Source organism: Notothenia coriiceps, unplaced genomic scaffold (assembly GCF_000735185.1).
Source record: "Notothenia coriiceps isolate Sejong01 unplaced genomic scaffold, NC01 NC01_scaffold00015930, whole genome shotgun sequence".
Taxonomy (NCBI): domain Eukaryota; kingdom Metazoa; phylum Chordata; class Actinopteri; order Perciformes; family Nototheniidae; genus Notothenia; species Notothenia coriiceps.
In genome coordinates, this window is record NW_011348631.1 from 356,013 (window position 1) to 369,739 (window position 13,727).

At 41.7% G+C, this 13,727-nt stretch overlaps 1 protein-coding gene across 2 annotated transcripts in view; it reads right to left on the reverse strand.

Annotated features, from left to right (window-relative positions):
* LOC104949333 (protein SOGA3) overlaps positions 1 to 11,327 on the reverse strand; it is a 13,673-nt gene extending 2,346 nt beyond the window's left edge. The window contains exons 1-6 of one of the 2 annotated variants that reach the window (XM_010775690.1): positions 10,227 to 11,327; positions 9,380 to 9,604; positions 9,002 to 9,160; positions 8,711 to 8,773; positions 7,994 to 8,263; positions 7,548 to 7,910 (exon numbers count right to left, since the gene is read on the reverse strand). In XM_010775690.1, coding sequence (XP_010773992.1) covers positions 7,548 to 7,910; positions 7,994 to 8,263; positions 8,711 to 8,773; positions 9,002 to 9,160; positions 9,380 to 9,604; positions 10,227 to 10,997 — 1,851 coding nt within the window. In that variant the 5' untranslated portion in view covers positions 10,998 to 11,327. The remainder of the gene's footprint in view (positions 1 to 7,547; positions 7,911 to 7,993; positions 8,264 to 8,710; positions 8,774 to 9,001; positions 9,161 to 9,379; positions 9,605 to 10,226) is intronic. The other variant, XM_010775688.1, reaches the window with a different exon arrangement.
* Between the last annotated feature and the right edge of the window lie 2,400 nt (positions 11,328 to 13,727).

The window sequence follows — 13,727 nt, forward strand, 5'->3', positions numbered from 1 at the left end:
ACATGAGAATAGGAAAAGATCCACTCCAAATGGCCCCAGAAGAGGGTTCTTTTTGCTAAATCTGTCTAAAAAGGTCAAACATCACTTGTTTGGGGCATCCAATCTTGATACAGGGTAACTTATTATATGTTGTAACTTTGAATTCCTAAGCTTTTTAGTCCTACAAACCAATCATCCAACGTTAGTTTTCACTATAGTACAAAATACTGTTTTGACGGAACACTATAATTAGCAGTTTTTTACGCATGTTCAATCTGAATTTTCCATTTAAAATAAAAAAGCATCTAAATTGAATCTGACTTTTCTAGCATCCAACCTGACTGGTTTTTATGCAAATTACTTTGAGAAAAATAATATTACATTTACGCCCTTTTAGAAGGGAAGATATGGTCATTTGTTTCTGGAATGTCATTTTCGAGCCTACGGAAACCTGAAAAAACAGGCCGGGGTTTAACAGTGTTAAGGTGGACCAACTATTCTGCCACTAATTATACTGTGTAATTTACGCCATGTATTATAAAGATATTTATCAACATTGTTACTTGTGTGTTAAAAAGTTAAAGGTCATTATTTACTTCTTAGTTCGGCAAGATGAGGGCTTAAAGAGAAACATTACCTGCTGGCTTGTAAAATGATTGCTCTTATGCAGCTTTAGGTGGTTTGTGTTGCTGCCCTGATTGCATGCGTCCTAAAATACCCATGCATCCACACTTTTGTTATGAAGAGGTTTTACGCGCTCTCCATGGGTGTTTATAAGCAGCAAACGTAACACCTTTAATGAATGGATTTAATGTCTTGGGGGAAGCAAACCCAAACATCATTTATCAGTAAAGAACCTCCGCACAGATTATCGCTTGAATTGATGAGTTATTCTTTGTCCTATCGTTCATCTGTACTGTTTAGTCCAGCCACCTGGGATACATAAACGGCCATTGTCAGGTTAAATAAGTAGCCACTTAAAAATGTGTTTCTATAGCAACCCTTCAGATGGGGCCCTGTAGTTAATGAAGTCGGAATATACACCACGTTGTGGGGATCATAATTAGCTGTGTCGCCTCAGGAAAAAGGAGGTAGGCAGCGGCTTTACACCTGTCTATTTGTGTGGCTGTGTGATCTGGCAGGCAGTATTTCAGGCCTCAGCAGCACCATCAATGTAACTTATCCTACCTGATTCAAAGAGGTTTTAGCTGAAATCAAATAGCCACAAGTGTTTTTAATGTTTTAAGACAGTACAGGCATTAATATTAACCAGAAGTAGTTTAGAAAAAATAAGATGTTGCTTCCATTTTCCTTTTTCATTTTTTTTTTATAATGTGTGTCGTTTTGTAATGTCTCCGTAAGAGGCAAGCAACAAGGGGAGGGTGTTTTTCATTCGGAAAAATATCAAAATATCAAGCACTTATGTCCAATCCGCACCAGCGCTTCTTATCTCTTCCATCCCTTTTTCCAGCTTCATCGCCTCTCCGCTTCTCATTAGCAGTCTTCTCTCCTCCTCCCACTCACCCATCCCCCTCCTCCATCTCCTTAGTCAGATGGGGGCTTTGCAAGGCAGAAGGGTCACAGAACATAGTCTGCTCTTAGCATGCACATATCTTTCTCATACTTTTTGCTCACACACATTCCTCTGCCACACACTCACATGAGATTAATACATTATTATAAAATCCGTTCTTCTTCTCCCCGCCCCCCCCTTTTTTTGCTTTCCAATAGTCTATCATCCCCCACTGCCGGTCTCTCTTAACTCTGAATAGGCAGTAAAATATACTTATTCTTATTTGGGCAAGTCCTCCTGTGCTGATATGAATACAACTGGGGAGCAGATATGGGTTGGAGCATAATCTCCAAAAGGTAGAATCAAGCGCCCAGAGGAAAGAATCAAGGCAACACTTTATCGTTTGTGCTGTTTGAGGCATCGGAAAAAAAACACTGTTGTGGCCTCATGTGACTCAGAGCAAGAGCCTGCCCACCATGGGGCAGGATCATTTAGCAAACCAAAAGTCTTGTCCAAATTGACTGGATAAAACGGCGCAACATTATGCATTTCCTTAGTGCAGAAAGAGGTTGTTCAAATATCTTTTTAAGCTGTTGGTGTTTTTGGGTTTATTGAATTTGCTCCTCCAGTCAATTCCCAAAAAGAGCACCCCATGTGGCCTAGTTTAATATTCGTTTTTTAAAAGTTATTGTTCATGATGTATTTAGGTGTTGGATTGTTATACTCTGCGGAGCATCGGAAAAGGCTTTTAATCCAAGCCCCGCGATATGAGGAGATCACTGTGTGTGTCAGACAACTGTCATCCTCTATATCATGGGGCATATTTACCGTTTTTTTAGCGCAACCAAACTTGATTTCAAACCTCCCATTTTTATCCGCATTAAGCCAAAATTGAGTGCCACTATGAAACAATGTTGATGTTTTCATGTTGATTTGTTTTCAAGAATCATGTAAACACAAGACATGCTTTACAAATGTTCTTAACTGTAAGATAAACGTTTTTGCTTAAGAGATTTTGAATCTGTTTTTAGACACCTCATAGGATGAGAGGAAGGTACATTATACGGTGCGTAGTCCGCAAAAGAGTACAGTATGTACAGTGAGTGACAGAAAAAGAGAGGCAGAGGTACATAGCTGCGTAACAGCAGCTCCAATGGACGGAAAAAAGTAGAAATAGCAATTGAATAGTCCTAGCTATGTGTTTGCAGCTCACTAATGGCGCATTTCCACTGCAGGGCCTGCGCAGCGGCTTAGTACGGTATAGGTTAGGCCCTGTTAGGCCCGCCAGGCTCCCATCTAGCAGACCCCCACCAAAACCTTAGAGATTTAGTTTTGTCACACACTTGTCAACCCCACAACCTCCCTCTGTGGCATTGATGACTGATTGCTGAAATATGTGTGTTTGCATTACGACAATTTAGCATGCCTATTTGAACGTTTGAGTGCTTCAAACGATGGGTTTTTGCCAAAACTACCGTTACATCTGAAAAAATGCAAAGGCGTGAAAGAAATTTGCATCTGGAGCTCCAAAGCATCAGCTCAGGAGGTGCAGGGAAGTCCAATATCATTTACATCATCATAGGCATTCAAGTAACACTCGTATTTTTTCTTCCGAGCGGTTAGCCCTATTTTAACTGCTACAATACTGTAGATTGGTGTGCGGCAATTAGAGAAGCATGATTAGAGCAACGCTCGGCTTTGAAAGGAAGTTCCCTGGCACAGCTCTTAGATAATGTTATTATTAGGCCTGATATACTGCACTTTTCTCAGTGATGCTCTGATGCACTGCTTATTAGCAAACCGCTGCTGGCTACCCTGCTGCTGCTGCCCATATTACAGCAGCCCACCTGAAAGCTCTTGTTCTTGTAGGCAGATTTTATTCATATCCCCCCTTTCATTCAGCGTCATGCTGTGGAGAATGAACAGAGTTGAAGGCTATAGATACGCAAATAAAAATATTGTAATTATGTCCCACGTGAGTTGGCTGGGCTTATGCATTTTTAAGTGCATGAACAAAATGCGATATGACCTTCATAAAATAAATTTCAGTTCTGAGATTTGATATAAGTGGCAAACAGTCTTTTGCCATTGCATGTCTGGCAGGTGGAAGCATAATGAATAAGGCAACTGAAAATGTATATTTATGGCAAAATCAAAACCAGGGTCCCATAAGTGGCTTTAGCGGCTTAAATTCCATTTATATGAAGGAAGCAACATCTCATTGTGACCCTTTGCCATGGTTGTCATTGCCCCTCATTAGGGATGGGTATCGAGAACCGATACTAAGTCAGTACCGGTACCTGATTGGACGGTATTGGTATACCGCTATGCTGCTGGACAAACGGTGCTGCTATCGGTATATGAATTACGCTACTTCCCTAGTTTAAACAATTGTGGTTGGTTGGGAACCCTCATCCCGTGTGACGTATCCGGTTTGAGTACCACTCTGATTGGCCACTGTGAATGCCACTCGTCATCTCTCCTAACATCGCTCTTATTATTGTGAGACTCCCGGGGGCAGACCATAGGGGCAGACGCAACATCTTGCTAGAAACAGCGTCTCAAGGCTTCTTAACATTTAACGTCCTATTAATGATGCATACCCACTTAACGGGAAAAAGTCAGCTACAGTAACAGACTATATTAACCATTTGACCTACACGGATCCAAAGTCCAACACCAAGAACCTAAATCAACACTTAGCAAAACGGGCTAACGGCTACTTTAGCACATAACTGTCAAAAGCGATCTTTTCTACGTCATTTTATATGCACAAACAACATATCACATGAAAGCTGAGATTCCACAGATTCCATTGGTATAAGTCTCACTCACTGAACTACTGTAGCAGCCAGGAAAGAGCAAGAAAACAACTTCACTTTACGTAGCCATGATAATGTCTTATGTTTGCTGTTTTGTGATCAAAAGTTGTGTTCAAGGGCATACAAACGGTTAATCCAATGTCTCTGTGTAACTTTAAAATGATTAGGCTATTGATAATCCATCATTACAATTATAAATAATAAACGCAATAAACTGATTATAATGGTTAGCCGGTTAGAGGTGCGGACGCAGCGTCTCGCTTTAACTGAATAATGATCATGTTTACATGGATTTATGAACTGTCCCTAATTACCGCCCCCCTTCCAGAGACACACTGTCAAACACACTCACACCTGCTTGGTATGACATTGAAAAAGTTACATTAAATAAAAATAAATTACAATAAAATTACTTTTGTTTAATCTTCACATCTTGGAATCACGTCTATAATTTTGAGCACCAAATTATTGAAAAGTATCGATAAGAGTATCGAAAAATACCGGTATCGATAAGCAGTATCAGTATCGATACAATCCCAACGATACCCATCCCTACCCCTCATGCATTGGCTTGAAAGTGTAGGACCACAGTACTTCACAAGTCAGAAACGAAGATTAGAGAAAGGTTTACAAATGAAATCCTTCGGCCCTAGGTCATCACCTAAACTAGTTTATAGTTTCATCATTCCACTTCATCTTACCACTTGCAGGCTTCCTGACCCTCAGGCCAGGAACCACTCAAATATAAGTTAAGGCCCCAACCACGAACCCTAACGTCCCCTTTATGAACAGGCTGGGGATCCATGACGCATATTTATTCCTCTCTCATTTCCTGTCATCGCTCTACTCTCAATATTCTGATTCAAATTCTTTACTGGGTTTTTCTGGATCACTGGGCCACATGTGGAGCATAGTGTGAGTTCAGGCAGAGATAAGAAGTCGTGCTTGCATTAGCTGATGATTCCTGCCTCACTATGGATGGCTCGTTCTTCATGTGTTTTACTACCAGCTAAGTACTAACAGCCAGACATGTTCATGCATGTGACAGTGGGCATTATGATTCTGCTTCACTCACCCATATGCTAATGATATTTGTTGACGCAGTTCACTCTGCCACTCCAACCTTCTTCTGATGTGATCCATTTGTATTCTTGTATATGTTTATTGAGGAGGAATCAGTTCTATCCTTTACTTTATGTTCCATGTTATTTAATTAAAAAAGAGCTATCAACAGCAGAGATGTTGTGTGAAATCTAATCTATTAGCATTTTATACAAAAGGTACATTTTTTGGCTTGTGAACATCAGATATTCTATAATAAGATTGTTTGATTTGATAGATTACAGCCACATTTTGTATGCTATTTGAGAAATGAACTGATAGATAGATAGATAGCTGAAACTAATAGTGCACATATTATGACCCAACTCTGTCTATAACACTATATATTATCCGCTCTCCAAACTTAAATAAACCTCTTCTCTCCAAAAGTGCATCTACGGGTGAATGTGCACTCATATCTGTGTGTGTGATAGTCTTTGTGTGTGAGAATATGCATGTGTGTGGTATCACCAGCGGAGTTGTGAAGTTAATTGGCTTCAGCTGAGAGGAGAAGCAAGACAATAGCTTTAAACACACACACACACACACACACACACACACACACACACACACACACACACACACACACACACACACACACACACACACACACACACACACACACACACACACACACACTTTCAGAGAAACATCCGTAGAGACATACCCCACACACTTTGCTCAAACATAGATGCACAAACACACTCCCTCTGCGTAGCTTCACTGAATCTGAACACTGGAGCGTATTGTTTTGTCTTTATTTAGAGAAATGGCTTACGTGGGCCTCAATAGCTCCTGATAACAATGTCTGCATGCGTGTATCTGTGGGTTAATGAGTATTTGGGTCAATGGGGTGAAATTGTGGTCCATAAAACAGGTTATTTGGTTAAAGACAATGATGCATGGCAAGATAATTGTACTGGAAATTCAAATTTTACCTGCTAAACGTTTAGGTTATTAAAAGTAGGCTCCCTGCGGAAAGTTTTGTAACATCTGACAATCACAGCATTTTCAACATGTGTTCACGGCTCTCTAGACCAGGGGTATTCAACTAAAATTCAACGAGGTCCAGTTAGAGAAAATCTCCCCATGCAAAGGTCCGGAACATCAAAATGTCTAAGTTGCTTTATGAATTAGTGTGATATATATTGAAGTAGCCTGTAGNGCATATTGTGTATTCTTTAGATACTCTAGTGCAGGGTAAACTACAATTCAACGAGGTCCAGTTAGAGAAAATGTCCCCGTGCAAGGTCCGGAACTTCAAAATGTCTAACTTGCTTTATGAATTAGTGTGATATATATTGAAGTAGCCTGTAGCTTTATCAACGTCTGCATGTAATCAGCAACTGACTGCCAATCAAATAAAGAAAGTACAATTCAAAAACAACAATATTTATTGTCAATTAACATTGACCTAAACTATACAGTAAAATACTGTGGATATGTGTAATGTTCCTATCGGGCTGCATTTAAAATAAAATAGAGAAAATAAATAAAATAGCTTTTGAAAATATGTGCATCTTAAAAGTGCTTAATTTTAGATAAATAAAATAAAGTGTAGCAGCAGCTTGAGTTTCCCTTTTTCTTTAACCGTTTCACATCATGACTTAACTGCTTATTTTTTGTGACCTCAGTTCTGACTTGAGAGGGAATGTTTGGTCAAACACTTTGTGTTTTGTCTCATAGTGGTNCCTTCCAGAGACACACTGTCAAACACACTCATACCTGCTTGGTATGACATTGAAAAAGTTACATTAAATAATAAATACAAATAAATTACAATAAAATTACTGTTATTGTCTTGTAATCATGTCTATCATTTTGAGCACCAAATTATTGAAAAGTATCGATAAGATTATCGAAAAATACCGGTATCGATAAGATCCTAACGATACCCTTCCCTAATTGTCAGTGTTACCATGCTCCATGCTACCATTAGCATTTACCTGAATTTAGCTGCTAGCATGACTGTAAACTAGCTTTGACAAAATTCCTACAAAATAAGACACAATGAGATTAAAATAAGGCTTAACAACATATCCTACTTTTTATTTTACGACTAAAGTAAAGAATTTCAGAAAAAATTTATATTAACTTAATATTTGTCAATATTATCCATCAACTTGCAATACCTTGCCACTTAGGTCATTAATCTGTAGCCTTGCTGCCTTTAACTCCTCCTGCAGGGCTTCCGCCTTTGCTCCATCGAGGCCTCCCCCGTGCCTGCCGCCTCCCTCATGGGTTCCGGCTTTGAACCGTAACTTGTTCAGCTCAGTGGTCACTCTCTTGTTTTGATCTTCAACATCGGCCAGGTTCCTCCTCAGCAGCTCTGCCTCGTCTTCCACCAGCTGCAGCTGCTGTCGGAGCTCCGTCAGGTCATCTCCAAGGCCTCGCCCTGAGCCAGACCCACCCATCGCTCCGCCCTCAGAGCTTCCTGCGCCCTCTCCTTCCCCACGGATGTCGTCGAGCTCGGCCCTCAGCCCACGGTTTTCAACCTGTGGGGTAGATGGATAACATCTCACATGATTCCCATTCACCACTCCCTTTTATAGACCCATGTAGCATCGTCTGCTCTTACCTCCAACTCCACTATTTTCCTCCCCAGAATGTTGGCCTCCTCCTCCACCAGGCGTAGCCGTAACTTGAGCTCTGACTCACGGGTGGTGGGCGGACCCCCAGCCTCTCCTTTATGATGGGTGCTGTCCAGTTCGCCATAGAAGGAGCGGTACTTCTGCAGCTCTTGCTCTAGACGGTCCTTCTCTTTGTCAATCTTGGCGGTTTTCTTCCTCATAAGCACTGCTTCTTCTTTGATAAAAGCTAGCTGGCACTTAAGGTCCTCATTGACCTCCTGGAGATGGAGATAGCACAGACTGTAAATACTAAAGTGTGTTTAAGTAGAAAGAGATACAAACTAATTTTGAAGTTCACCCGCAATAAGACATAAAGACGAAAGGACAACAAATTAAAGGTTTTGTAGCAGAGTCTGCATTGGACCTGGAAGCTGTTGGACATTTTTAAGTCTAAAGTCATTTCTGGATCTCTGCAAACTCTCAGCTTTCATTTGAATATACATTAATTTCAAATGATGGGAGCATTTGCTTTGGCCTGTTGTGGCCACAGAGCTTGAAAAGCAAAACAGTGAGAACATAATGTGAGGATGTGATTAAAGCCTTAATGTCACCCTCTCACAAATATGCAACATGGGGGCCAAAGGAAAAAAGATTATGCAAAGAGGATAGCAGATGCTCCTTAGGGAAACATGAGGCAAGAATATGGATTATTGTGAAAACCTCACCTCGGTAGGAGTTTGTGCTGATTTCTTGTCAGTCTTCTGGATGTCCTTGCTTCCTCTTCTCTTCTGAGAATGTTGAGACAGAATACAGAAATATTTGGTTTTGTTTTCTTTGTGTGTATTTATCCCATTTACACTCTGACACTCTACTTGTAATATAAAACATCCTAAAGTGCACTATTCCAAAAGGTCCACAGCATTTGTGATGATAGCTTAAGCAGAGCACAAAATTGAGTTATTTTGTGCTCATTAATGTCATGTGACGTGGTTTAGTGTCTACCAGGGTTTACTTGCCTCTTTGGTTTTGTCCAGTTCATTCTGCAGGGCTTGTTTGGTCACTTCCACCTCTATGAGTTTCTGTCTCAGTTTCTCATTCTCATCCTCGGTCTTTGTGCGTTTCTCCTCCACCTTTTCCAGCTCATGGTGCAGCCTCACAGACACATCCTTCGCTACCTTTATGGTTAAATGAATGTGAGGACAATAATATAAATATTCACACTCATTTCCAGTGATATTCATGTTTGATCTTCACTTTTGATTATGTTTATATTTAAGTTGACCCACATTGGGGTGTTTTCACCTGTGCTTGTGACTACATTAACAGCTTGCAAACATATCCTGCTCCCAGACAGACACACAGGGGGTCTAGCACCTTCCCCTCCCCTCTCGCACCTTCAGGTCCTGCTCCAGACTCCTGAGCAGCTCCTCATCGATCTCTCCCGTCTGTGCGTAGCGCAGCTTCTTCCTTTCCGCCTTCCTCAGACGGTACTGCAGGATCCGGCAGTTTTTGTTGGCCCTCTCCAGCTCACGTCTCATCTCCTGCAGCTGACACGTGTCCTCCTCGTAGAATGTGTCTCGCATCTCGTCCATCTCGGCCCTCATTTCCTCAATTTCACACTGGCAGGTGCATTATAAAGATAACGTGTCAGTTATTCGATTATTTTAAATGAAGACTAAACTCTGCTGTTTTCTGTTGACTTTTGACTTCACTGAGTTTGTATTGGATTTGTTTGGACTTCATCAAAATATAGTTTGAATTTACTTTGTGCAAAAAGACTAGGCGGGATTTTTGCTTAATTTGGGTTTTCTATGGAATGCAAATTGTGGCCTTTCACTCCCTTTGTCGCTCATTTTGACACAACATATCATTGATCCTATCTGATCGATACAGATGTGATCAATAACCAATTACTCATTAGTAGTCTGTGTTTTTCCGACTTAGGTCTTAGCTTTATGTTCTGTGAAGACATATAGGATGTTGAACAGACAAATCAATTGATGTTTACTCATCTGCACTGCAAACGCAATATTTAGTACAGAGTGGTTGGCCCCAGGGTTAACAGGGCCACAGACTCCAAATAGGCCTAAACATGGTTTATCTGTCGCCCTAATATGAAAAAAACAAACGTCGACAGTGTTGCAATGGATTCTGGGGAGGTGATACATTGTATTGTTTGTCTAAAATCATCCCTAGATGATGACGAAACATCAGTCTGCATAAAAATAGCATGTTACCAACCTTAAGATCTTCATTTTCGTCAAGCAGCCTCTCCACCTCGTCCTCCAAGGCCTGGTCCTGCTGTGTCACGGACCCCGCCTCTGTCTCCTCTGCAGCCGGCCCCGGCTCTCCCTCTGCGGCCTCCTCTGGCCCCATGTTCTCGGTCTTGGTTTGCATATTTGCCCCGCTTCTTCTTAGTCTCTTCTGCAGATGGAACTGGATGAGTTCAGCCTGCAAGCATCCTCCTCTCCACAGACCCAACGAGGCGAGGCCGCAGCCCGCAGACGCGCCGCTTCTCTCCCGGGTCCTTCCGCCTTTCTCACCGGGTGTCCCCTCTCTCACCACCGCGGGGAAGGAAAACGAGCCTGTGCTGGGCAACAAACGCCGGGAGAAATCGCCTTTTATGCAGGGCAGGGGTAAAACAGAGCGAAGGGCCGATGCTGATGAATCTGTCGGAGCTTCCCCGACAGCATCCGCCCTGTTTTCTCTGACTACATCAGCTTCAGCACCATCCGGGTGAACAGCTGCTCCGCCGCGCCTCTCTGGCTCCCTCTCCCTTCCGTCAGCGGACCTCAAACTCTCCCTCGCCCCGGTGTTTCTGCTACTTCCAGAGGGAAGAGGAGATCCGGGCCTAGCTGGGTATCTCGGAGCTCGCTTGGTTGCCCCTTCCTGGGCTGTAGCCGGCGAGGGATCCCGGTGCTGCCTCCGCCCCCTCCTCCTCCTCCTCCCTGCGCTATTGTCTGATGATGACTGTGATGGAGCAGCTGCAGCGCCGCCGGCGGCAGCCTTCATTTTCTGCTGCACTCAAACTCCAAACATGGGCGATGGTTTGTAGTTGTTTATCATGAAGTTAAATTGCACAGCAGCTCCAAAATTGTTCAATTACATAAGGTAACCCAATTGTAATATTTATAACATAGAGAGTTAAGGAGAATGCCACCAGAGCTTTTCTGCGATTGCGCACACTTCACTTATCATGACCCATAACTTTAGGGTCTACTTGTTTACTCCAGAACTCGTGGACTTTATATTTTGCAACAACATCAACGACACTTAAAAAAAAAAACGTTTTAAAAATCTCTTATGCATCTCACAGAGCTCCAATGGGTGCATTCTTACCGCAGAGTATGAAGCAGAGTCGCTGACACAGGGCACCACCAGGCACTGCAGGGGCACCGGACAACTGACGTGAGGATGTACGTCAAACCAGGAAGTAAACAGCCACCCCCACATCTTTATCTCTCTCTAAAAAGTTCAATTTCCATTGCTAAATAAGAACAGTATTTCTAAAGCAGGTGGCAAATGCTTTACAGAGTAAGGATAAAGTAGAGGTTATATCCTTTTACAACAAACATTTACAAGAGAGGAATATTCACTTAAATGTATTATAACATAAGTTAATACTTTGAAATGAAGGCAGGGCTAGAGTGCAATAAATCAATTATTAACTAATGTGTAACTTGATAAGATCAAAATGGGAAGAGAGCAAAAAAAAAGTGTAAGATAATGTGAATAAGGCACAAACCCAAATCACAATACTCCAAAATGAGGTTAATGAAACTTTAAACAGATCAATAGGGATCAGTCTAGGTGCATTGCATATACAGTATATATATATATATATATATATACACAGTATATGTTCTCCTGCATTACATCTAGTAAAGGGTCCACCTATTTGATCCCTGTAAACTAAATTTGTAATATCCTCTGTAGTTTTAAAGGTGCCATTCTTAAGTCTGAGAAAATGTCACATAGGTTTAAAATTATTTGAATCATTTGGGCTAGTTTAATATTAACATAACTTAACAAAAATATACAAAACAGTCGTTTTTAGACATTTTAATGCAGAAATGTCACATATTCATTTCATGTTTTGTAATACATTTGTTTCTTGCTTGACAATACTGAGTTTAATGTATTAAAGATTCCCAGCATGTACATAAAATATGCCTCACCCACTCTGGTCATTAATCACAAAATGTACTTTAACTAAATCCAGTCCCAGCAGAGGGTGCTCTCCACAGACAAAGCAGAGTCGGCTCCATCACTAAAAACAATCTGTCCCGCGCAGACGGAGAGCCAGTAAAACGCTGACTGTTTCCACTCTGCTCGGATAGAATGAGCGCCTTAGTCATATAATTGCTAATGAGATGAGTAAGTGACGGGCCAGGTTTGCAGAGATTTAACCCCTGACAATCTGACCCTTCACCCTAACAGACTCGCTCTCTCAGAATGGGTCAATATGCTCTTCAGACGAGATGTCTATTTGCTGCACATTTTCCAAGGCATGCACAAAGTAAAACATTTTGGAACTAGCAATGTGTTTCACGCTTTAAAAGGTTTCTTAAGACAGTTGCCAAAGCTTTGTAATTCACCTTGGTGTGTGTGTGTGTGTGTGTGTGTGTGTGTGTGTGTGTGTGTGTGTGTGTGTGTGTGTGTGTGTGTGTGTGTGTGTGTGTGTGTGTGCCCCTTTAGCAGAAGAGATGCTGGTTATAGTGACCTGTACTAAAGCCTTGGCTCTTCTGCAATCCTCTTAGTCCCTGGCTTAGATCCCTCTGTGTCCCCGTGGAGGACATGTACTCCTCATCCAGTTTATCATTCTACACCCTTGCACCTTGGGTTTTCCACCTCCACCCGGATGCGATGGGTTCAAAGAGACAGGTGGTGGTTTACTAGGATAAGAAGGAAGGCTGCTAAGTAGTGCATGTAGCCTTCTGTAGAGTAGTTCGAAGGATGTGGAAAAAGTGGCTTACAAAGAAACCCTCAGTGGTATCAGGAATAACAGAATGGTTGTGATTTGAATTTTTTTTGGAGCACAGGAAAAAGATAGTGGAAGAATCATTTAATAGAGGCCATTACTGGATCCAGAATGCGGTGAAAGAGCAAAGGGATATAGTGTGCTTGTCACAGGGTAGTCAAGAAATGGATACAGTATGTTTGAAGAATCTGCTGAAATTCCTTAAATTAACCCTGATATTAAACTCACAGCAAAGCACTTTTATAGGAAAAAACACACTTCAACATATGCACCTCTTTTTGCTCTGCCCCTTGTCACACAGAAGTATTGTATAGTTATTTGCTCAATAGATCGACTCGGTATCAAAGCTAAATGTTAACTAATCCATACAGTTTGAGAGTCGCAGGAGCAACCTGGTGGCCGATTAGCAAAGGCTTCCCTTCCAGTGACCTGATTTAAATGGTAACTCATGGAGTGACGTGGAAATAAGCTCTTTTGGAGCTAAAGCCAATTTACCCCCAAAGATTAGGGCAGATCTGTCTGGACAGGCCACCTACTGTACCTCTGCCTCTCACACACACCTAGAAGAGTACCTGGGAGGAAGGGAGTAGAGGAATGAGGTGAGAGATGGTAAGAGGGGGGATGGGAGGTCTTCGGCTCCAGATTAGGTTCCTTAATGGGTGACAACTTGATCCTATACGTTGACTTCCTAAAAGTCACTGATTTACAACATACTTAAACTGACACAAAGAAACACAAACGTAAACTATTGGGTGCTGACA